A 24618-nucleotide genomic window follows, 5' to 3' on the forward strand; every position below is an offset into this window, starting at 1 on the left:
TGGTCCTAGACGGGAGCTGGACAGCTTAGTTTGGGCTGGAGGCCCACCCTAGCACGCTCCATCCATCAGCTGTGTGTGTAGCCCTGGCTGGAGAATGGTGGTAGCACCTCCCAGGAGGGCCATGGTCCAGAGGAACAGCTCTCCCACCACTGACTCTAGAGGGAGCTGAACACCAATGCTGAGCAGGTGCCCAGTTTTCAGACCACCAGACCTCAGAAAAGGGAATCTAAACCCAGGCTCGGCCTTGGTTGCCTATCTCAAAAGCAAGGTTAACCACCCGTCCCTCCTCCCCAGTCTCCCCTGCCTTCTCTGTCTCCTCAGGAGCTCTTTGCAGCAGCAAATCTCTCTTCTATTTGTAGCCAGGTCTCCTTAGGAAGCCAGGCATATGAAATCACAGTTTCCGTGTCTGTCTGTCGACATGTCTCTGCCCCCCTCATCCCCCCACATAGCTTCACCAGAGGGATAGAGATAGTGGAGAAAGCCAAGTTCCTACAAGCTTCTTGAAAAATAGCTGGAGAGATACCACTCACACCCTTGGCAAAAGGAAAGACCGGTCAGTGAGCCCAGCCCATGTTGGATGCCAGAGTCCTGACGGCACAGCACCCTGAGCACCCTGCAGCAGACCCAGGTGCAGGCAGGATTTGCACCTGCAGATCACAGCACCCTGAGCTTGAACAGAGCTCCAGGCTGTTTGCTGTACCAGTCACAAGGAGACCCAGTATCGCATGCCATTTGTGTTGTCTATGATCAACCCATTGGTTGGTTGTCCAGTGCAGTGATGCTCGTGCCTTGGGGGACACTGGGCTTTATTACAGGCTCTGAGTTTCATTAGGATGCTGGAGAACAGTGGTTTTTCCCTGGCAAGCCAACAGGACTGTATCAGCCCCAAAATACAGAAGAAAACAAACTTCTGTCCTAGATGCAATGCTGGAAAATTGCAACCCTGAGCAGACCAGGACACTACCAAAGGCCCAAACAGCCAGAGAAATGGCTGCGCCTATACGGCATCATGCAAGGTGCTGCAGAGACTCCCAAGAGCAAGGACATGAACCAAGTTCGTGCCATGCCACATACAGCAGTGCCAGGAGACCAAATTAGGTGCAGCCTAATTTGCAGCTGCAAGACAGTGAATATTTAAATCTCAGGTGTAATTCACACCCAAAAGACCACAAAAAGCTCAGTGAGCTTTTCATGGGGAGAGAGAGGCAAAGTTTCATCAGCATAGAACTGTACTACTCAGTGTTGGCATTCAGGGACACTAGGCATGAAGAGTACAGCCAACCTCCTCAAATACCTTGAACACAAATGCTGGTACAGAGGAAGCTTTGAACAATGCAGGTTCCCAGCAATGGCTTAGGAGTTGTTTATGCCTCCAGAGAAATAGAGCTGGTGGGATATAAGAGAGGTCAGGCAATGCATCAGCTTTCCTGGGGAGATGGTGGTACAGGTTCATGGCTTGGCTGGTAGCTTGTGGCTCTAGAAATGCTAGATTATTTCCCTATTTGGACTAAGTGTCTCTGCTGGAAAAGGGGCAAAGCTGCTATTGAAGAACCATTTGGAAGGAAAAGGGGAGAAAGAAACATTTATCAGATGCACCCAAGGGAATGCAAATGTGATGTCCACTGCCCCAGAGAAAGCCATACAGCACAGCTCTTTTTTTCCCGGCTGCCATCATCACATCAATGTGCAAGTGTCCCAGCTTCCCTTTTCTTAAATAAAAGTGCACCTCTTCTCTTTGTGGTGGTGAGACAAAGCACATGAATGCTGGCAGAGTGCACAGAGAACCCCAGCATCTCTCAGCCCCCATTTCCATTGCCTGACTCGCAGATTTCCAACATCTGGGACTGGAGGAACAGCTTCCTGTGAAGCGCAAGCAAAGAGGATCCCTGAAATCAAACACTCGCACCCACACGCTTGTGACCTTGTGGTTTTACTACAGCTTTCATTTTTAGACTCCAGTTCTCCCTAGTGCTTGCTGTATTTCTACAACATTTTGGCAGTTTGCTTTCGCCCTGGAGACGGAGCTCAGTGTGGGGTTGCTTAGCATGGCTTGGCGGGGAGGGAAGCAACAAGGCTACGATTAAAGAATTAAACTCGAGATGACGGAAGAGCCCCAGCCATGCTTCCACCTAGACAAAGCCTACGTGATGAACGCTGCTTAATGCCAGCCCTAATAACACACGCTGATCGAGATGAAAATGGGTATTTCATCGTGGCTGCAGGTGCCTCCCGACTGCTCACCTCGGAAACCGTTTCAAGGCAGAAATCCCCGGGGCTGGAGGAAAAGCAGCCCTGCCTGGAGGCACGAACACCCCCGCCGGGCGGAGGCACCGCACCACCGCCGCCGAGCACGGGGGAAGATGCCCGTAAGCCCCCCGGCGGGAGGCGGTTTGCTCCGGCCCCCTCCCCGGCCCCACATGCCTGGCAATGCCCGGCCCTTGGGGTAGGGGGAGAGGCAACCCCCCGCCGCAACCGCGCCTCCCGTCGCGACATGTCGCGATTGCCGGTGGGGGAGGGGGGCGAGCCCCATCTCATGCCTAAAAGTGCCGTTGCTGGGTTGCAAAAAGCATTGCCAGGGCTGGGGGGGGGGGGGGGCGGGGAGCATCCTACCCCCGCCTCTCCGTCGGCTCCCACACGACTCCGGGCCCTCCATCCCGCCTTCCCCATCTTCCCCCGGCACCGGGGACCCCAGTGTGGAAACCAGTGTCGGGGCGGCGGGAGACTCGCCTGGTCAGGGCGGGGGCCGGGGCGGGGGCCGGTCGGTCGGGATCCTACCTGTCGGGGGGCAGGAGCGGGCGCCGCCGGGGCCGGGTCAGCAGCGGCGGGGCATCGCGGCGGGGCGCGGGGCGGGTGGCGGAGCCCCGGTGCGCGGCTGCGGCGCGGCGCGGCGGCGGGCAAGACGGAGAGAGGCAGGGAGAAGGGAGGGAGAAGGGAGGGAGGAAGGGAGGGATGGAGGGATGGATGGAGGGAGCGCGCGCGCACACACACACACACACACGCACACACACACACGCACACACGCACACACAGCCACAGCGCCCGGGGATGCGCTCAGCCGGCCCGCCGCGCAGGCAGCCTCCCCTTCCTCCGCATCCCTCCGCGGCGCTGCGCGGACAGGAGGAAAGCCGCCGTTCCCCCTCCGCGGTGGCAGCTTCAGCCCTCCTCCTCCTGCTGGAAATATTTCCCGATTTCCTCCTTGGAGCGAGGGACTTTGAAAGGCAGGGCTGGTTGCGGACCCACCCCCAGCAGCCCTGCCCGCCCTGCCTGGGGCAGCCCCCAGCTCTGCCCTGCCTGACCCCAGCCCTGCCCTGCCCTGCCCGGGACAGTCCCCATCCATGCTCTGCCTGCCCCCAGCTCTGCCTGCCCTGCCAAGGGAGCCTCCAGCCCTGCCTGCCGCGGCTCGTCGCACCCCCCCGGCCGCCCTGCAGCATGCCAGGGCAAGGCCGACCCCATTTGCACCCTGCAGGAGGGAGCGAGTCCTGGGAGCGATGGTGAGAAGGGAAGCAGGACAGGGGGTGCAAGGAGTGCCTTTGCTGTGTCTGTCACCGTGCCCCACAGTGTTGATCACAGTTGCTATGGGGAGGCAGGAGGCCAGGAGCATCCCAAGGGGCCTTGGGTTGAGGGTCACTCCCCTCTCACATCACCAATGTTGTGGTGTTTGCAGAGGACAGCGGGGGCCATGGGGTGACAAACAAGGTGCGTATGGGTCACCTAGGGCCCTCTTGGGAACTGCCCCCACATCTGGCTATGTCCAGGTCAGCCGCTGAACCCTCAGAGCCTCCTGTCTCCATGGGAGGGTCATCAGGGTTGGGGAGATGCTGCAGGAAGCCAGCAGCCTGACACAGAAGTACTTGCTGCACCACAGACTGGCCAAAGTGTCCTCCCTGTGGGCAATTCTCCTTTCACCATGCCTGAATAACTCCTCCACCCTTCAATGGCTCCAGCAAGGAGCAGATGAACCCATTGTCCCACCCTCCAGGCAAAACTCTGTGGCTTTAGGAACTTAAAATAGGATCAAAGCTAATAACTCACACACTGGTAGTTGCAAGTACCCAGTCACCTTGAGTAGCCCTCTATGCCCAGATCCTCAGGTGCAACAAGAACCATGGAGAAAGAGAGCCATTATTCTAGCTTCTGCATGCTCTTACACCTTCTCCCTCTTATCTTGTCGACTGTTCCTGTAATTTTTGTCACCAATTTCAAGACAGCAAGCCAGAATTTTACCTTTAGATTTCATTTTTCATTTGTGCTTTTCTTCCTTCCCTTTTTTTTTTTTTTTTTAAGATTTTTGCATCACCATGTCCTTCAGCAGAGATGGAAAACTAAATTTCTCTGTTCAAGATGAGGTGTAAGACATGGACAATGTCACAAAACTTTGTAAAGCACTTTGTGATGAATTGACCAACCAACACACCAGCTACTTGTCATTAGTGTTGCATCTGTTATTGATATTATTTAGTTTTAGGCTCACTTTAAGAGGTTATTGCCTACACATAGGATGAAAGGCAATTCCAAATAAGAATTTATTTTAGAAAAAAACAATGGTTTTGTGTCCAGTAGCTAAGTCTGATTGTCTGTCTCACCTCTTTTGATTTAAAACTCTTTAGAGGGATAAGGTTGCATCTGGCCATGTGTGGTACTTTGATGGGACTCAATTCTCCCATCAGGGCCATTGATATAAGATGTGCATAACTAAATGTGTACAGCATGCACAGTGGTGTGCTCTGATAGGATGTGAACAGAGCAGTGGATGTGTATCAGTGGCGTTTGGTTTGGCAGTGGCTGCAGGACACAAGGTGCTGCACAAGCTGGCATGGCAAACATAGTGTGAGCAGAAAAAATTGGCATAGTTGCAGCAAACACAATCCCTGCTGTTGCTTTTCGCCCTGCACACTGAAATCTAATCGTTGCAAGAGTAAGCAGTGGAACTCAGATTTTAATTAGCTGTCAGCCATGAAGTTCTCCCTAAAGCTCCCTGTTTCCCTCAGTTATGTTGCTGACCTACTTCCCAGCTCTTATGGCACACAACTCCTCTGGAGCACCAAGACATTAACTCTGCTAATGGGCATCCACTGGTGAGCTGCTCTTTGAAGAGCCAGGCACGTCTCCAGTTCCTCCCAGCCCACCTCTCTCTGCAGCTTGCAGTGCCTGTTCCTGTCACCCAGTGCCTCCTGCTGAGACCCTTGGAAAGGTTGCTTCAGCTGAAGGATTTTTGTGACATTTGAGGGGAGCTGAAGAAAACAAGAGTTTGTCAGTGTTTGCAGTGATGCTTATTAGTCCATGCAAATGAACCTTTTGTATCACCCAGCCTTAACAGCACTGGGACAGAAAAGGTGAAGCAGAGATGCAGCATGATCTCACACGCACCTGAGAGCAGCTTTCATGTGCTGGAAAAGTGACTGGTTAGGAGGGATATAAGGCTGGGAGAAGATGTCCCCCACTGCCCAGTCCCTCACATGTGCCTTTCCAGGCACATTCATCTTTCACAATCTCCAAGACAAAGGTGGAGTTGGTCTGTGAAAGAAAGAGTGGAAGTCAGGGAGTATGAGAGACAGTGGGCCCAACTGATGAGGGGAGGTACTGTGTTATAGGACTGCTCCACACTGCAGTGGCAGTTCACACTGCTTTTTCTCAGCCAAGCTAGCTGAAGTGGTAGCTGTAACAGCACAGAGCTCTGCATGGGCTGTGAAATCTGCTGGACAAGCTGAGCAAATGCTCCCGTGTTCTGCCTGGTGCTCCAGGCAAAAATGCAACAAGTCTGCTCGTGTCCTGACACAGCAAGTTTGTCGTGGTGTGGGCACATCCATGCTTCATCACAATTACAGCCTGGGCTGCGCTGGGAGAGGCAGTGGTTTGCTCCTGCTACCTTTCCTTCGCTGTCTCTCTTTGCAGTCATGCAAGTGAACACCTACCATTGCAAACACACTTACAACCACCAATTAGTAGTCTCAAAATCATGGAGATTCTCATGCCAATGCTAACGAATGGTTCATTCATTCATTCATTCATGCACACCCACAGCTCGCTCTGACAGCAGCCTGCATCTCTCTGCAGTTGCTGGAGGAAGTTTCTGGGTATTGTCTACATATGCGGAGCAGAAAGACTATTCCTCTCTGCAAAGAATGGAGTTAGTGGACTGTGGAGTCTCGAGCACAGGACAGAGCGGTGCAGGCCAATTCTCTGCTCAATGTCATGTGAGAAAAGGCATCTGATCTCCTGCACATTTTAGAGGAGGAGACACAAACCCTCAAGTATTTCTTGCTTGAAAAATTCCTGCCTCATATTCCCTGTAAAAGAGACAAGTGGTCAGGGCAAAGACAGTCTTCAGCTCAGCCACAGCAAGCTCACCTCCGAGCAGCTGTCCTACCACCCTTTCTTGGCCTTGTCTGGAACATCTCAGTGGGATGCTTTGGTCTCTGCTGTAGCTTTTGTGGGTTCAGATAATGCTGGAGGATAACCAGTGAGTCCTCATTGGTTAGTTATCTCTAGTCGTGGTGTTCCTTGAGTCCCTCAAGAGATGCCAGAAAGATCCTGCAGGAGCAGATGGGATGTCACCTCTGGCTTGCCATCCATCTGTCTTTTTGCTCCTCACTGCAGCAGACTTAAGCGTGCGCCCACTGAACCTTCTCTGGCTCTCCCCTGCATGTTCTTGGCAGAGACCTGGAGATCCCTCAGAGTGGTGTTTCTAAAAAAGATTCTCAGAAACACAGTTTCCAGCAATTTGAGCATTCAATTTCACTGTCACCTTCAAACCTGCCTTTGCTGGTAGGAGGATAAATCAGGCATTTAGAAATGTGGCAGGTGGAGTGGGACACAGCAGTGAATAGGAAGGGCAATTCTGTGTGGTGGACATCATATACTTCTTTTTGAGCTCTCCAGGCAGTTCCTCCTTAGCTGTTTCTAAGTAGTTGGTACAGTCTGAGTCCTGATAATCCCAGAGAGGTTTGAGTGCATGACACTAGTCCATCAGCCAGACAGAGGTCTTGGATGTGGAAGGTGTCTTCTACCCCTGGAAAACTGACAGTAAAGACTATACCACAGGGAGAACGCAGTGCTCAATGGGATGTTTTGCCAAGTCTGTGAAAAATTTGCAGCCTATGGTTTGCTCTCACTGCAATGCTTCGGGAGCCTGCAGAGGTAACTGGAGAAGCCACCTTGTGCTGCTTTTGAGCTCTCCCTCAAGTACTTGCTCTACGCTGTGTTTTATGAAGGTTTAAACAACAAATCCAGAACACTAATTGATGAGCATTAGCATTTAACAGCTTGGGAGAGAGTTTTCCTGGAAGAAGCATTGATTGGCCAAATTTTGCAGAGCACTGCTTGTGTGTGGCAGACACAAAAGAGTATTTGCACTGGAAACCAACTGCCACTTGGGAGTTGAAAGCAGAACTAGTTATAGGGGCTGAGCGTGAATTTAGGGAGCTTCAAAACTGGGAGAGCTGCATGTATTTTGCAAACATCTAATCTGCAAAACAAGCCACACACTCCACACACTCTTCTCTCAATTCTGCTTCAAAATCTCACTTTTCTTTTTGAAAAAACTGCTTTCTGGTCATCAGGAATACACAGGAAAAATTCAGTATCAGCGTAGAATGATTTCAGTGTCTGGGCTTAATGTAACAGATGTACAAGGTGCAAACTGTCTCCTTACTCTTCTCAATGGAGTAGAAACTCAAAAGCCTTCTGACTGCTGTCATTTGTCTCATCAGCAGTGCATGCTAATACTAGTGTCTCACTCCCTTTCCTATTTCACAGGCAAAACCCAGTTCCTAGTGTGAGTCACTGGACCCCACTAAACTGCCTGTCCCTTAGCATCTTTTCCCACTGAAAGAAATGAAGCTTTGTTTTGCTGTTACAACACTGCAGAATACAGGAACTAAAAAGGCAGATGCAAGCTCAGCTGAAATGCATTTCCCAGTGAAAGCAATAGCCCAGGGATTCCGCTGCCTCAAGGTAAGTGTCCTGCAAGGGGCCATGGAGCTGCAGCGTGCCAGCCCCAGGGCAGCACTACAACCTAGCAGGCACTAGCACTCTCCACTTGATGCTCAAGCTTTTATCACCACCATCCCAGGGCTGCTCTGGAAAAAAATTGGCTGGGGAAAAAAAATAAATCCCCCCAAATCCAGAATTAAAAAGCAACAAATGTTGTGTTGTCTGGATTTGCCTTCTGTTTTTGAAATCTAGAGTTTTGATGTTTTCCAATTTACTTGGTGACCAGAAGTAAGTTTAAAAAAAAAAGAGATAAAATAGGAATATGTAATCACATGACTCCAGGAGCTGGGACTTTAAGAAAAAACAAAAGTACAAATACCATGATAATGTGGCAAGATCTGGGAGCTGTGTCCTGCAAACTGAGGACTGTGATGCCTCCTCAGCAGCTCTGGTGTCACATGAGGCGATATCCCTCATTTGATCTGTGTGCAAGGTTACCGTTGCTATCAGTATGAGACACAGGGTGAAGCAGATGTAGTGTATGACTCCGGCTGCGACCCCTGGTTGTGAAGGTAATTTGGCCTCCTCTGCACCATCTGTTTGCTAGCCCTGAGCGAGGCTATATATTCCAGGGAAAACAGACTTTTTTTTATTAAAAGTGAGAAGTGACTGACCTCAGTTGCATAAAGCACCTTATTTATATTTTATTTATATATTCCAGGTCAAGAAAGCTGCTGGAACACCTTGCAAAAACCAAGCCCATTAGACAAGAGGATATGAAATGACTTCTCTTAAAGGGAAACTTGTCTTCACTATAATGGGCTCTAATCTGTGCTGTCCTTGCAGCGTGGTCAGAAATCTTCCTTGCCTCCTTGCTGCTTTGACTTTACCAACCTCTGCCTCAGCTCTGCCTTGTTTCACCTCCAAGTGGCCTTGCCTGGCTAGGTGTCCCACCAACACTGACCAGCTCTACTGGAGAAGAGCTCCTGAGTCCCGGGGGCAGAGTGGAGCTGAGGAACATGCTGTCCACTGTTATCAGGCATGCAGCAGTCAATTTTAGGCCGCAAGGACCCACGGGACTGGGAATTTCTGTGCTCTTCAGTCTTCCCCAAGGCACCTTGGAGATGACATGTGCCTTTGCTCCTGGCTGACTCTGTCCCTGGAACAGCTGAGGCAGCAGCACAGTTCTTATCCCAGTTCCCTCCTCTCCCCACAGCTTAGATGCGGGTCCAGTGGACAGGGATTCCCACTGGTGCACACACAGATCTTGCTATTTTATCACCGTTTGCTCTATTTGTACTTCTGAAGATGTATAGACCAAAAATGCTCATCTTCTCAGTGCTGCACATGCAAGCAGTGGTGAGACAGTAACCAATGCTGCATATCCTAAACATAGTAATGGAAGCCTGGCATGTAAAGAGAATTTAACCAAAAATGAGAGAAGCAAAAGAGAAGCAGATTTAACTTCTGGATTACTTAATGGTTATGAGTTCGGCTTTTTGCTGGAGATTTTGGAGAAATGAAACTGCACCGTTTGTGAGACTAGACTGTCCTTTCAAATTCTGCATGCTATCACGTGCCAGTCTGTTCCCTCCCTGGAACTTCAAACATGGCCTGTGCAAAAGCTGAACTGAACGGCTTTTTCACAGCTTTCTGGATTTTAATGATGCTTTAAAACAATTGAACATGCTACTTTGCCACCTGCCTCATGGTTAGAAATCCCTAAGTTTCTTATAAAAATCTTCTGCTCTTATGGGAAGCTGTTCCCAGTGTGTTGGTTTTGCGTGGCAAAGTTTTGGTAGCGGGGGGGCTACAGGGGTGGCTTCTGTGAGAAGCTGCTAGAAGCTTCCCCTGTGTCTGACAGAGCCAATGCCAGCCGGCTCCAAGACGGACCTGCTGCTGGCCAAGGCCAAGCCAATCAGCGCCTCTGTGATAACATATTTAAGAAGGAAAAAAAACAGTTAGAGAGCGCTTTTGCAGCCAGAGAGAGGAGTGAGAAGATGTAAGAACATCTGCAGACACCAAGGTCAGTGCAGAAGGAAGGGGAGGAGGTGCTCCAGGCGCCGGAGCAAGATTCCCCTGCAGCCCGTGGTGAAGACCATGGTGAAGCAGGCTGTCCCCCTGCAGCCCATGGAGGGAGGATGAGGGGGTGTAGCGATTCCACCTGCAGCCCGTGAGGACCCCACGCCGGAGCAGGTGGAGGCACCTGAAGGAGGCTGTGACCCCGTGGGAAGCCCGCGCTGGAGCAAGCTCCTGGCAGGCCCTGTGGACCTGTGGAGAGAGGAGCCCACGCCAGAGCAGGTTTGCTGACAGGACTTGTGACCCCGTGGGGGACCCACGCTGGAGCAGTTTGCTCCTGAAGGTCTGCACCCTGTGGGAGAGACTCACGTTGGAGAAGGTCGTGAAGGACTGTCTCCCATGAGAGGGACCCCACGCTGGAGTAAGGGAACGATGAGAGGAGTCCTCCCCCTGAGGATGAAGAAGCGGCAGAAACACCGCATGATGAACTGACCGTAACCCCCACTCCTCGTCCCCCTGTGCCGCTGGGGGGGGCGGAGGTTGAAGCCGGGAGTGAAGTTGAGCCCGGGAAGATGGGAGGGGTGGGGGGAGGTGTTTTTTAAGATTTGGTTTTATTTCTTATTCCTCTACTCTGTTTTGCTTAGTAATAAATAAGATGAATTCCCTCTCTAAGTTCGGTCTGTTTTGCTCGTGATGATAATTAGAGAATGATCTCTCCCTGTCCTTATCTCGACCCGTAAGTTTTTTTTTTTTCATTGTACCTTTTCTCCCCTGTCTAATGAAAGAGGGGAGTGATAGAGCGGCTCTGGTGGGCACCTGGCCCTCAGCCAGGGTCAACCCACCACACGCAGTTTCTGGCAAAACTAAGTTCTGAGGCTGTACCCCTGTGTTTGTATGTGCAGGGGAATATGGATGTGTGTGTGCACGCATGCGTGCAATGTTTCCTAATGCAGATTGTGCAAGATCTGACTTCTTCCCTCTGCATTTCTGCTTATTCAGATGACCTTCTGCTCTTCTGTGAGTGCTCCCATCTCCTCAGCGGGTGAGACAATTTCCTGAGTGTAGCTGTCAGTCCAGGAACACAGGCTGCTGTGGTGTTTATATCTGTGTAGGCTGGAGATCAGGGAGACAGGGCAGAACAGGGATTTGGGGATTCAAGCTTCCCCTGGCTGCTGCTGCACCAATGCCATGGCAGGTATAGAGGGAGTGGCAGGGGTGGGAAGGCATGACCGTATGGGGAGAGAGCAGAGATCTGACAGTAGAACCAGTATACTGGTGTGTAGGCAGCTGTATGGTTAGTAGACCAGTGTCTTAGCTGGGCTGATGGGAATACACTTTTTCTTCTTTCATTCAGCTCCCTTCCATGTGCACCACAGTCACTATGAAAGTTTCTGGCCCCTGCACCTTAAGAAACCAATGTGGTATTTTGGTATTTCTGCCAGGGCTGTTAATGGTATCTGGCATTTTATTTGCCATCAGTAGACTCCAGAGTTAACAGCTATATTTACATGACCAGTGGCATCAGGAAAGCCAGAAACAGCTGCAGAGCCACCAATGGGAAGAAATAAGAGAATTGAGAGGTCTAGAAGACACAATTCAAGAGAAAACATTGCAGGAATGCAGACTGTCAAGTCGAGAGAAGACATACATCCTTGCAAATCTGAAAAAGCAGATGTTTCCCACTCCTACTATTGATAAGATAAGAAGCCAGGAGGGTAAACTACAGGCAGGGAGACTGAAGTTTGACACAAGGAAAAGCTTTCTATAGCCATGAGAGTAATGGTACAGGCAGCTGGATTGTCTGCAGAGAGGGAGAAGTCTGTGTCACAGAAAGGTTTTAAGATCAGGACGAGCAACCCTCTGTTGAGTTCAGATCAGGTGTAGGTGACCTAGCTCTCAACATCATTTCATCAGGAAGATGTATCTGAGAGATGAACAATCTGGAGACATTCAGCACATCATAAAAAGAAAACCACTCTTGTGGTTAGTAGGGTGAAAGAAAAGAAAACCTGCCTTTAGGCTTTGGACAAAGATTTGGTGTAGGAAAGCAGTAGAGCACTGGAAATTAGGCGACACTGGGAGACCAGATCTAGGAGGCAATGTTACCCAAGCTCACGCAGCCTGGGAGCAGACTGGCCTCGGTTCCAGGCTGGCGGCCAATTTCCTGGGCGGATGAGCCATTAGCCAGTGGGACACTGGGGAAGAGAGCTTGTTGCTGCTCCAAAGCCCATGATATATCCCACTTGGGTTTTGTCCTCCCAAGGTTTGTTCCAGGCTCATAGGCATTTAACTCAGTTAACAACCTCTTCCATTAGCTTTTCATGCTAAGCCATAGGAACCCTGAAGCTTACCCAGACGCTTTCAGGAGCTGGCGGCACAGGAAGGCTTGTGTTGGAAACATTTGTCCTGCCATGGTGGTCCCTTTCACTTGCCCTGCTGGGACTCTGTCCCACTGTGAATTGCAAGTTGAGGTATGCAGACAAATGGCCTGCCCTGACCAAACTGCAACACTAATGAGACAACAGCATAAGGGCACACATTGGCACTCTCCATAGCAAAGACAAAATAATGTTTTTGGTTAACCCTGACTTATGATTGTATAAGATACAACATGAAGTAAGGGTATAAGAAGCTACCAGAACCTACAGATCATAAGGAGTAATGTATATGTAGCTGACCAACCCTGACTGGTAATTAGACTAACTAGACAGCAGCATGAACAATGGTAGAAGAGAGAAACATACATATAACAAAAGCAGGGTACTAGTTTAATTGCTGACTGAGGTAGAAATTACTGAGGCAACCATATTGTGAGTACCAAATAAGTGTATAAAGTCAGGAAACCTGGGGCCAGTGAGGGAAAAGTAAATACAGGTGAATGGCTTGTCTGGCAGGAGAAAGACTTGGTAAAGAAGCAGAACCTGGGAAGAATAAAAGGGGCAAACCCAGAATATAAGGTAAAGCAAGTGCCATACTCAGGACTGACTGGGAGCTGTTGGTCAGCCTTGTGCTTAATTATGACAGTTTGAAGCTGGACAATAAGCCTGCTGTTTCCACCTTTCTTGTGTCCAGCTTGTCTTCATGGTCAGGAGGAACTTGGCGTGCTTTGGGATTAATGAGAGCTGTCTCCCTGTGACTGGTGAGGAAACCCCTGAAGGGTACTACCTAACCTAATCACACTGCCCTTCCCTTCTTTGACAGCCTGACTCTGTCTTTCAAGTCCCCATTTCACCTGACTGACCCTACAGAAGATCCTAAGTGCAGACATTGGTACTGTAGGACTTCAGTAGCTGAGGACTAATGCAGGGAACCACACGAGAAATGAGCTACACACGTGTGTGGCTGTATCTGAAGTCAGTCAGGCCACCACATCTGCCATGTTCAGCACACCTCTAGCTCTTCAAAGAGCCCGACTCACCGCAGTGCCTTCCCACAGATGATTTTGGGGGGGAAAGAACTAGCTAAAATGAAGTGTCTGCACAAGTTACAGCCACAAAAGAAAGGACATGCATCAAATAAAATCCACTCCAAAGTCAAGAAAAGAAGTTACAACTTGGGATGAAGGCAGGGAGTTTGTGCTGGCAAAACATCAGCTTTATTAAGGTTAGAGTATTCAAACTTGTCTTGTTCTGTAATTTTCCGTAGGCTGCATACATCAAGGCACATTTCAAGATAATCAAACTGTCTGTTTCAAAGAGAAGAATGTTAAAATCAGGTATGTTTTTATCAACAGGGACAGAAAACGTCTAGAAAACATGAGTAGTGGCACAGCTTGCAATGCTTACAAACTTGTCCTGTTTTGTAGCATTCCTCTATATCTGTGCATCAAAGCCTGCTTAAAAATAGTCTGCTGGGTTATTTTTAAGGTAAAACATTGAAATTAAGGGTCAAGGGCCAAAAGTTTTCTAGTGCATTATCATAGAAGTACATCTTCAAGCATTTTAACGCATTAAGGCACTTTCCAGGCACGCATGAAGTAAGGTGCACACCTAGACTGGCTTGTCCCAGTCTCTAAAATGCAAGGACTATGACTGAATTATGGATCTCAGGTGGGTCTTTGGTGATTTATAATGGAGATTCTCAAGTGTCTAGAAAGGGACCGACTAATTTTTCTAAAATATTCATGATTTGTCCTGAATCTTACCCAATGATTGGTAGCTGAACAGGCAAATCACTGCCCGCTAAGCAGATTTTCACTGGCAGGCAGTACAAAGTTTTCTCTTCTCCAATAAGAAAATGTGCATGCTCTGTACACACTGTTCTCCTCCACGGGATCATAGAGATCCTCATACACACTCACAGCAGAGAACCTTCAAGATTAACTCTTTTGTCAAGGTTGAGCTGGAGACATGTCACACTTCAGGGGATGGATGAAGTTACCAGCAAAGCTGTAAAATGCTCTAAGTATCGGTTACTCTTCTCAGAAATTCACTTCAGATCAAATCAACTCAAGCCAAAAGGCAAATCTCTGTTATCAAGAAAAATGCTTTTTGGAGCAACTATTTTGTGTAACCAGTGGCAAAAAGTGTTTCAAAATGAGAGAAACTTTTAAATGCATTTGTTTTCCAAGCTGCGCTGTGGACTAGACCCAGTACAGAACATGACAGGAACACAAGTGCAGGACATCATACAGGGGTCCACTCTGTTAAACCTTTGAGTAATGTAGCCAGATAGTGCAATGAGGATGCTTTTCACAGCTGTGTATCTCCCTTTTTGCCCATGAGTTAACACTGCCAGGAAGATTTTGAAAATGTACTAGAAGGTTTCACGAAGATTTGGCTCATCAGCAACTTGGAAAAAAACACATGGGAGGTAAATGCTAGAAGTTAAACCTATACTAGCTCCTCAGTCAGGGTATGGCTTCTGCCCTGCATTAAGAACATTGGTATAACATGTGGCTTACATCTGAAAGGTGTCACAGCAGGCAGCAGAGCAGCAGTAAACATCACTATTCTGGACAATCAATAAAAATGGAGACCTACCTATTCATCTAAAGATAGGGCAATCCAGAACATCTGTCTTACTCCTGAACTGGGCATTTATTCTGGACAGGAGATGCTGTCAGAGCCTTGCTTCAAATAGCTATGCTCTGAAAAGCAGGCTAAATCCAGGAGGTTATCTTGAAATAATAGTTGGCAGGCCAAAAAGACTTAACATTTAACATGCTTTAAAGGACCATATGGAATAAGTTACACCGGAGTGAAACAAACACTTGTCTCTCACATCCAGTGTTATTGTTAGCAGCTTATTCGACTGTGTGTATTTCTCAGCAGTGACAATGACTCACTAAATAACAGGATAATACCACGGATCACTAGCATGTTGTGGTCTGCGGCCACAGGAAGGGTTTACTTTTACTGTGTACATTATGGCAGTGTCAACATACTAGCAGCAAATCCAAATGTTCATTGCCGCATCTAGGGTGGAAGCACAAGATCTCTGCTTGGAGCTTTTCTGTAAGCCAAAAAGTTAACATGGGGTATTTCTAATATCATGCTTGCCAAACTGCAACTAAAAAGCAATGAGCTGAGAATTAGATGCTGGAAAAGTAGATGTCACCTTGGTTTTGCTTCTTTGTTTCCGTGTGTGGATATGGCAATTGCTGATGCTGGGAATCAGCATGGGAGGGGACTGTTTCAAAGAGATGGGCTCCCTATTCACACACTAAAGCCTAAACCTTGATGCGTGGTTGCTACTTTCAGAAACAGACATCAAAGCAAGCTGATTTGGAAGGATGAAGAGGTTGTAGGGCAAGAGATAAGACTGGTCCATCAAGCCCTAGGTCCCTGCAGAAAGCCTGAGAGTGGTCAGAGCTGCTGCAGGTGGACAAGCACGTCCCCTCGGCTGCTTCAGGACTCTTCAAGCTTCTGCCTGAGGCCTGACATGCTGAAGTCCTGCCCAAATCACTGTGGGCCAGCCCCTCCATCACCTCCACCAAGCTCATGTCCTGTCCCTTGTTTCCTAATGCTTGCTGAACATTACAGATAAAATTCAGTATCTTGGTGAGACCTCCATGTAGCGTGGGAGACCTAGCTGCCTGGAGGAGCACTTTCAGGTTGATTGCATCAAAGGATCCCAGCCCATCTTCCCATGCGTTAGGGGCTGTACAGATAGCCCAGGATGGCAGCATGCCATTTGTCTCCTTGCACATTGCTGTCCAGGCAGTCTGCATGGACTCATCTAGTTGACAAAGAGGAGACTACAACCCCATTCTGGCCATGTTGCAACACAATGGTGTCCAGTACGCCTCCAGATAGAGAAGAAAGAAAAAAGGGAACATTTCATGTACAGAAGTTTCCAACAGGGACTCAAGGAAGCCTTGGTGGGGGGATAGAAAGGCAGCAATAGTTTTGCAGACCGCATTCCTGCACTTTCCATGTTTTGTTATTTTTCCATTTTCACATTTTCCTCTAGTTTCCTGCTTTTGCTTATATAAGAGGGAAAGAAAAGCCAATTTGATGTTCCAATAAAATGAAGGACAACTCTCTGGAAGAGCAGGAAATGGTGTGTGGTGGTGTCATGCGGGATTAGTGTGCAACCTCTAGGGCACGCTGTGGTCTGTGGGATAACCTGGGAAACATCCCAGCAACAAAACTTCTGATGAAACTCATCTTGGACAGGATAAGGAGCTTGAAAGCACTGGGAGACTGAGAGCAGGAAAAAAGCTTTACACAAAGTTCAATATAGTGTAATCCCACAGGGAGTAAAACAACCCAAGCACTGAATCTCCCAGCCTGGCAGAGGAAAATCTATACCTGAACAACACTCCTTGGCAGAAGACATTCCCAAGTGTTTTTCCTCTTTGGGTATTTACAGACAAGTCAGTAGTCATCTTCAAGATAAGTGGAACCCAAACTAGTCTGGGGCATATGTCTTCCCACTGTACCTTTACCCAAATCCTGGATATATAAATTTTCCAGAATCTCAGTTCTGTGAGTATCTTCCTTCTGCTATGTGCACCTTTCTGCATAACTAAACTGATGTGGAGTTTTCCAGAGTGAAATGCATGCCTCTCCTCTTCTCTTCTCTTCTCTTCTCTTCTCTTCTCTTCTCTTCTCTTCTCTTCTCTTCTCTTCTCTTCTCTTCTCTTCTCTTCTCTTCTCTTCTCTTCTCTTCTCTTCTCTTCTCTTCTCTTCTCTTCTCTTCTCTTCTCTTCTCTTCTCTTCTCTTCTCTCTTCTCTTCTCTTCTCTTCTCTTCTCTTCTCTTCTCTTCTCTTCTCTTCTCTTCTCTTCTCTTCTCTTCTCTTCTCTTCTCTTCTCTTCTCTTCTCTTCTCTTCTCTTCTCTTCTCTCCTCTCCTCTCCTCTCCTCTCCTCTCCTCTCCTCTCCTCTCCTCTCCTCTCCTCTCTAGAAAAGGCTCAGCTAGAGAGATCACAAACTGAAACCTGCATTTTATGTTAGCAACGTCAGAGTTCAGCATTCCAAGGATTTGGGAAAGATCCTAAAAACAAACATCTCAAACTCAGGAGGAAGTTCATCATTAAATATAAAAGAAATCCAAATATGTTGAAGTATGGAAATCAAAACAACTTCAGCTCTGCCCTGCAGTGACCCCATGTAATATGAATACATTTATGATTAGATCACAGTGATGGTTGGAACCCTAGATAAGAATAAACTGAGTTTTGAAGACCTCCAGATTCACTGTATTGTTGCTATATTTTTCCCCCATGTGTTGCCAGAATAACACTGAGTTTCTTAAAGGATCAACTCCAAAATGAATATCAACTCATAAATTGCCTGCTTTACCTGTAAATTGGCAAAAAATACCACCACTGCTTAAAGCTGTCATGTTGTTGCCTCTTCCCATAGCAGCACATGGAAGATCAGAAGATGAGAGGGGACAAGAGTGAAACCTCTTTCTGTTCACAGGATTAAATGTGGGGTAATGTCCAGGTCCTCTCCAACATGCATGACCTGCACCACCTCCAGGCAAGCCCCTTCCTCCAGGCGTGTCTCTGGGCATCGTTTCCTCCTGCTTTTCCTTCCTCTTCCTTTGCATGAATAATTGAGAGCTCTCCTATCCCTTTCTCTAGGAAAAAACATCTCTGCATCTTAGATGGCAAAACAGCTGTACTCTGACCTTAAGTATCTTAACTTAAGCCAAAACCTCATCATGTATGAAGGGACAACTTAGAAAAGCAATTGCATATTATCAGGAGGCATCCCTCATCCATATACGTGGAGGATGCCAGTTCAGGACGTGGCCCCATGAGCTCCAGAGGTATACGTGAACCTGGGAAACAGGCATTGTAGGAAGGGGATAGCTACAGGCTGTTACCTTCTCCTGCTGTGCTTACGTGGAGGCTGTGGGCATGGGAGACATGCGATGCATTCAGCCACCTTTGGTTTGTCACTGATCTAGAAATGGTGGGTCTGAAGAGCAGGGCTCATGGCTGGAGTCTGTCTGAAGCACACTGGAACGGCAGGAGATCTCTGCAGCCATGTCCCTAGCCAGCCTCCTGGTACATCTTGCCAACTGCTTAGGGGAAACATCTTGGGCACCTAAAAAACCTAAGCCTTTTAGCTCCAGGGGATGCAACTGATTTCAGATTATTTTTTTCTGCATTTGTAAAGAGGCTTTCTTCATTTCCTGGGTGCCTTGGCTGCGAACCCTAGCACCAAGATGCCTCCCATGTGAGCACAATTCAGCAATGCCATAGTTCATTTTGGTAGTGAGATGCTGAGTACTTGAAAACTTAGTATTATCCAGAGCTATTTTGTAAGAGCTAGACTCCAGCTGGGCATTCAAGGCAACTTGTATCATGAGATGGAAATTTAGGAGTAGTTCATGCCTGTAAGTGACCAAAAATGACAGCTGGATTTAGACCAGCTGAGGCCATTGAGGGTTATTTATTTGTGTCTCCATGCTCTGCAGTCAGTTATTATATACAGAACTTTTATAAAGAAGAAAAAGTTTGTGAGGCTGGATGGCCCAGAGTTTAACACAGTGACACGAAAATAGCAGCACAGTTTTTCTAAAACACAGGCTATTTTCACTTCCCATCTGAAGTTCTACTCTTATTCCAAAGGATTATGGCCATGTGTGCATAGAAGATACTGGACATATTTGTGCTGCTATGCATGAGATGGCAAGCAGTGAACACCATGGTACATGATGCAGTATTTACATGTGGTGCTTGCAGTCTGTAAACACAAACTTTTCCTAAAATGCCATTCCTTCTAGAAAGCTGCCTGTCTTTGTGAGTCCTCTGGTTAAACCCTCCCCAGATGGAACATTGTCCCTTACCCTGAAGGAAGAGAGATGAGAATAGGAAGATGATGTTTTGGGAGCAAGAAAACCAAAGATGACAGTTGCCCATTTTCAGACTTTTTTTGGAACGTCTTATTCTTCAGGCCTCAATTCTTTGGGCAAACCAAATTTGAATTGGCAAATGGGTCTGCAGGTTTCTAGGCTGGGAACAGGGGCAGAGCCATCACATGAAGCCGATTTCCCTAGAACATAGACAATAAAATGTATCTCGCCAGAGAAGTGGATCAGTCTGTCAACGTGCCCCCAGAATCTGTTCCAATCTTCTGACTTACTAGAGAAAGACAGAGATAGTGTCCAAACTCCATCCTTCAGGAATCACCATAAAAATATTGAGGTTCCCTGAAGGAGGCGAATGTGCAGTGGGTTTACTTCAAGTCAGAGCCAGTTTGTGAAATCCTCACTGAACAACTTCACGGTGTAGCTCTCCTCTGTGTGATTTATTTTGAGGATGTAGAGAGTCTTTTGGGCACAATATTTGTGTGATATAGAGAGTCTTCTTGGGCACACTATTAACCACAAACATGGCTTTCCCTTCTCACAAGAAAGTCTGAATTCAGTTAACCAGTTGTGGATGTCTGGTGCAAAGACTTCCTCAGACCTGATGTCTGAAAACCAAGTGTATTGGTTTTGGTTTTTTTTGAAAGCCACTAAGATTTAGGAACACAAACCACCAGTGCGCCTAGAAGTCCTGTGAGCCTTTAGCTCCTTGCACGAGCAGCACAGCATACTCTTGCTTGCTCCAAGTGCCTCCAAGGTGAGGACAGCTTTACCCTTGTCCATGGCTAGCGAGAATAAGCAGGGAGCTCAGCTTTGCCCTTGTTATTGACTCCTGGGTTTTGTTCTGCCCCGACTCAGCTCAGCAGCTGCACTCTGTCTGATTGTGAGAAGAGCAGAGCTCCCCCTTCCCCCTCTCCTCGCTGCACTCTGGCAAAGAATGGTGCGTGGGAGGACCTCGTGGTGAATGCTCGGAGACTGCAGCACTCATAATGACTAGTCACTTATAAAAGACATGTTAGTGATACTATTGCTAATGCTTTATTTGACTATTTATATTCATGTCTAGGGTCTCTGAATTAGATCCCATCAGCTTTGCACAAGGGACCAAACAAACACTAGCAATACCCATGACTAATTAATAGTAAATATTAATAATAGCTAGTACACTGATAATAATAAGAAAACATTAGTGATAACACAGCCTACCTGAAAATGCTTCTGATAGAAGGAGGGAAGGAGGGGGGGACAAAGGATGAACCTTTCACAAGGTCCCTGGGCAGGTCTGCCCTGGGGCTGGGAACCAAGTGGTGACTTCTGCCGTGACTCCTGGCAGGATGACATCCAGCCAGGATTACTCCTTGCTTTGTCCACTGGGCCACACTACCCCAGCCCCTGGTCCAAATGGGAAGATCAAATTAAATAGGTCCCAGCTCTTCCAGCTCCATCCTGCCATCCTCTTCCTGACCTGCCCAGCGCAACTGCTCGGTATTGTCTTGCTCAGGGACCATACGCATCAGCTAGTCTTTGTCTCTAGGGAAAGAGAAGCGTATAGCCTCAAAGAGGCAGAAAAAGAAAAAAAAAGGGAAAAATTGGGGAAAAGCTTTTATCTATCAGCAGGCTCATGGACTCTACAAAACAGAACCATATCCAACAGAAAATAGAAGCAATCTGAGTAAGTGGGAAATGCAGAACTGTTCTTTCATAGCAATAACAGTAAAAAGATTTATTTGTTAATGACTCAATAGCAATTGAAAAGCTGTCTATTGACCCCAATTACTTAAAGATTAATTCCTGTGCTAGTATTTCTATAGACAGGTGATATGTATTTAAAAGGTACCTGCCAAAAAAAATCAAAGTTTGCAGGGCACAGACAAATTTCAGCTGCAGCTTAATTTTGAGTATTATTTTTTCAGCACTTGAGAAGAAACCAGAGAAAGAGAAGATCTGTATTTCAGTGAGTATAAAAATGAGGAATGTGGGAATATCCATGGAAATGCTAGCTAAATAAGGGGAAACGAGGGCCATATGCATGGGCCCTCTTGACTGCAGCTTCTACTACAGAGTTAGAAGCAAATGCTGCCATTATGTTCTTCTTATGTAATGACAAGGTAAAGCATTTTCATTCATGAATGGAAATGTTTATGACATTTGTGGTCTAGTAATTTCCCTTTACAATCATCTTTCATCATATCGCTGGAAATCTCCTACAATTTCAGTCATATTCACGATATTATTTTCAGTTCTTTCTGTATAATTTCACTTCACCTGTTCTAATGTTTTTTCCAGTCTATTAACCACCTGAAAAATGAGAAAGCTTTACCTAGCACTTTGCAGTGGGAGTATGAATACTGTATTATAACACCTGAAAGCACATGAACTGTTACCCAAATGCCATTCTGTAGCATTTAAAGAAAAATCTCATGTTTAACTGTACCACTGCAAACCAACAAGATTTTAAGCCAAGCTTTTTTTTGTGTTCTTTTTAACAAAACACTTCTGTGGAGAAAGCCTTTCTGCCAAGGGTATACTCTGCTTTTTTGACAGTGCCCAGTTCACAGAGCTAACACATTTCAGTGCTAGTTTGAAGGAGAGCTATTACTTCAGTGCTTTGGAAATATTCACAATAGCACACAGCTGTTTTTGCTGGGGTTGACTTTCACAACACTGTAATGGCAGTTAAAACCATACCAAAAATCCTTGCACAGGATGTAATCAACCTCAAATCTACAGAGAAACATTGAGAAACTGCCTTCAATTGCCAAGAAAAACAAGTCGTTTACAACAAGCTCTTCCTAATGTCCAGTCAGCTCAACCCAAATGAGACGTCTTTCTCAAAAAGAAAGTAGGACAGTTGAGAGAAGAAAAACCCCTTGACTATATTTTTTAATTTTTCTAGATAGAAACAGAGAAAGACTCAGACACTGGTAACCACCACCATCCCTCCTGCCCCTCTGTCTGCCCATGTTCTAACATCAGTCAGCCTGTAAATCTGGCTCGTGAGTGATAAAATGCTTGTTTTCCAACGTTTTCCTCTTGCCTCTTTCAGACACTTAGAAAGTTTCTGTCCCTCCAGCGGTAAAGCTGTTATATGTCATGTTCCTTACTCAGAGAGCTTAACCGCTATCCAGCTATTGGAGTCATCCTGTAGCCCCGGATTTACAGCTTTACTCAGGATGTTGTCTAACAATACCTAGGTGTTCCCAAGAAATGTTTGAATTGCTTTTCACTTACCCCAGCCGAGTCTCAGCAGTTGTGGGTAAAGCAGAATGGAAAAAAGCCCTCATATGATAGTGTCTCTAAATTTACCAGAAAGAAAGGAGCTGGGGTGCTTGTCCTTTAAGTGTCTCTAAAGATGGTTTGCATAGCTGGATCTCAGCTTATCTATGCTTTTCTGCTTTTGCTTCCATACATGGATCTGTTCCCAACAGTAACTTCAAGCTGTCGAAAAGAAGCTATCTGGCAGCTTTCAGCTTCATCTGACACATAAATGAGTGAAAATAAATAAATAATGATCTTTTCTGCAGGGTCCCTTTTTTTTTTTTATTTGCACCTCAGAACCTTTTTGGTGTTTTGGTTTTTTTTTTTTTTTTTTTTCTTCTCCCCAGAGTAATATTTTGCTATTTTTTCCAAAGTAATTCCTAGGTGAGGGCAAACAGGAATGACCAAGGCAGATTTCTCCCTTTCCTTCAGGCTCACATAATTTTATTCTCAGAAATATATTTTTTCTTTCCTTGTTTGCTTTGCTTATAGGTCAGGGTTTTGCATGTTTGCTACTTGGAAGCATGTCAAGGCAATATACATCATGTCTGTAGCAAGGGAAGGTTAAGAGTCAAATTTTTGGAGAGAGATAGATTATAGAAGAGCCACGTGACTGCTCCCAGATTAGCAGCAGTAGCAGGAGTAAGCATTCCTCTGATATTACAGTAGCCACGATGGGACATGCCTGAAACACTGAAGAGTGGAAGCTGCAGTTTGGAAGCTTCTTGCAGATGTAGTTATGAATAAATCACTCGTCGTACTCCTTCCTACCTTCCATACTTCATAGGTTTCAGTTTCAGAAAGGGCTTATAAAGGACAAAAATGTGCACAGGGAACCCTGTGCCACAGGTCAGGAAAGCAGTCATATAATTAAGCTTAACTCTGTCCTTTGTTATCTCTGCTGTGCAAACGGGAATGTTAAGGGCTCCAGTGAAAGAGCAAGACTAAGTATCATAGAATCATAGAATCATAGAATCATAGAATCATAGACTATCCTGAGTTGGAAGGGACCCATAAGGATCATCGAGTCCAGCTCCTGGCTCCACACAGGACCAGCCAAATCAGAACATATGACTGAGAGCGTTGTCCAGACACTTCTGGAACTCAGTCAAGCTCGGTGCTGTGACCACTTCCCTGGGGAGCCTGGTCCAGTGCCCGACCACCCCCTCAGTGAAGAACCTTTTCCTGATATCCAACCTAAACCTCCCCCATCGCAGCTTCGTGCCATTCCCTCGGGTTCTATCACTGGTCACCAGAGGGAGGAGATCAGCACCTGCCCCTTCGCTCCCCCTCGTGAGGAAGCTGTAGGCCACGATGAGGTCTCCCCTCAGTCTCCTCTTCTCTAGGCTGAACAAACCAAGGTACTTCAGCCTCTCCTCATACGTCTTCCCCTTTAGACCCTTCACCATCTTTGTTGCCCTCCTTTTGACACTATGTGTATGTCATTATTATTGTATGCTATAGTGCCAACTGGGAGTAAAGATATTAGAGACCTAATCGATTGCTTCGGACTGAGCTCCCTTGATGAAAGAAAACTGATGAAAGACATATTCAGGCACTTAGATATCTAAGGCTGAATGTAGGTGTCCATACTCAGGCCCCTTGCATTGAAAATGTCATCCTCAAACTTGGAGTTTTTGATTCATTGCAGGAGAATGAAATTCCTTGTATATTCCCACACACCAATGACCTTGACTGTTTGAGATTTTTCCTAAACATCTGTTAAACACTTGGCAGAATAAAAGTTTTTTTAAGGGCTCACCAGATCCACCTCTACAATGAATGACAAACTACATTGTTTCATTATTACATTACAAATTGCCCAATTAGAGATACCACTGCTGTTTGGTGTCTCAGAAAATAGGGGGGAGGGCATGCATGTGTGTGTGCACATGTGCACGTGTGTGTGTATGTGCGTGTGTGTGAAAATCCTGGGAGGTCTCCAGCATATACCTGGCATCCAGAAGAAAGACAGCTGCCCTGGGAGCACACTTCTGCATCCCAGAGCAAGCAGAAGGCCCATGGAAGCATGAAACAGGCAGCAAAAGGAATCACTTGCAAAAGATGAGTAAGTATAAGGGGACTCTCCAGTTTCTAGTACAACAGCCTGTATTGGTGCCTGTCATTTGGGGTGGTGGA

General features: G+C 47.0%; 1 protein-coding gene across 10 annotated transcripts in view; it reads right to left on the bottom strand.

The window, feature by feature from the left end:
- The window catches only part of SLC8A1 (solute carrier family 8 member A1), a 139481-nt gene extending 116890 nt beyond the window's left edge, over positions 1-22591 (bottom strand). For 7 of the 10 annotated variants that reach the window (XM_075749617.1, XM_075749616.1, XM_075749610.1 and 4 more), the window contains exon 1: positions 22453-22591. In XM_075749617.1, coding sequence (XP_075605732.1) covers positions 22453-22505 — 53 coding nt within the window. In that variant the 5' untranslated portion in view covers positions 22506-22591. Of the gene's footprint in view, positions 1-2775; positions 2889-20427; positions 20752-22452 lie in introns of those variants that run through there. The other 3 variants (XM_075749618.1, XM_075749612.1, XM_075749613.1) reach the window with 2 other exon arrangements.
- Between the last annotated feature and the right edge of the window lie 2027 nt (positions 22592-24618).

This window comes from Balearica regulorum, chromosome 3 (genome assembly GCF_011004875.1).
Source record: "Balearica regulorum gibbericeps isolate bBalReg1 chromosome 3, bBalReg1.pri, whole genome shotgun sequence".
Lineage (NCBI taxonomy): Eukaryota > Metazoa > Chordata > Aves > Gruiformes > Gruidae > Balearica > Balearica regulorum.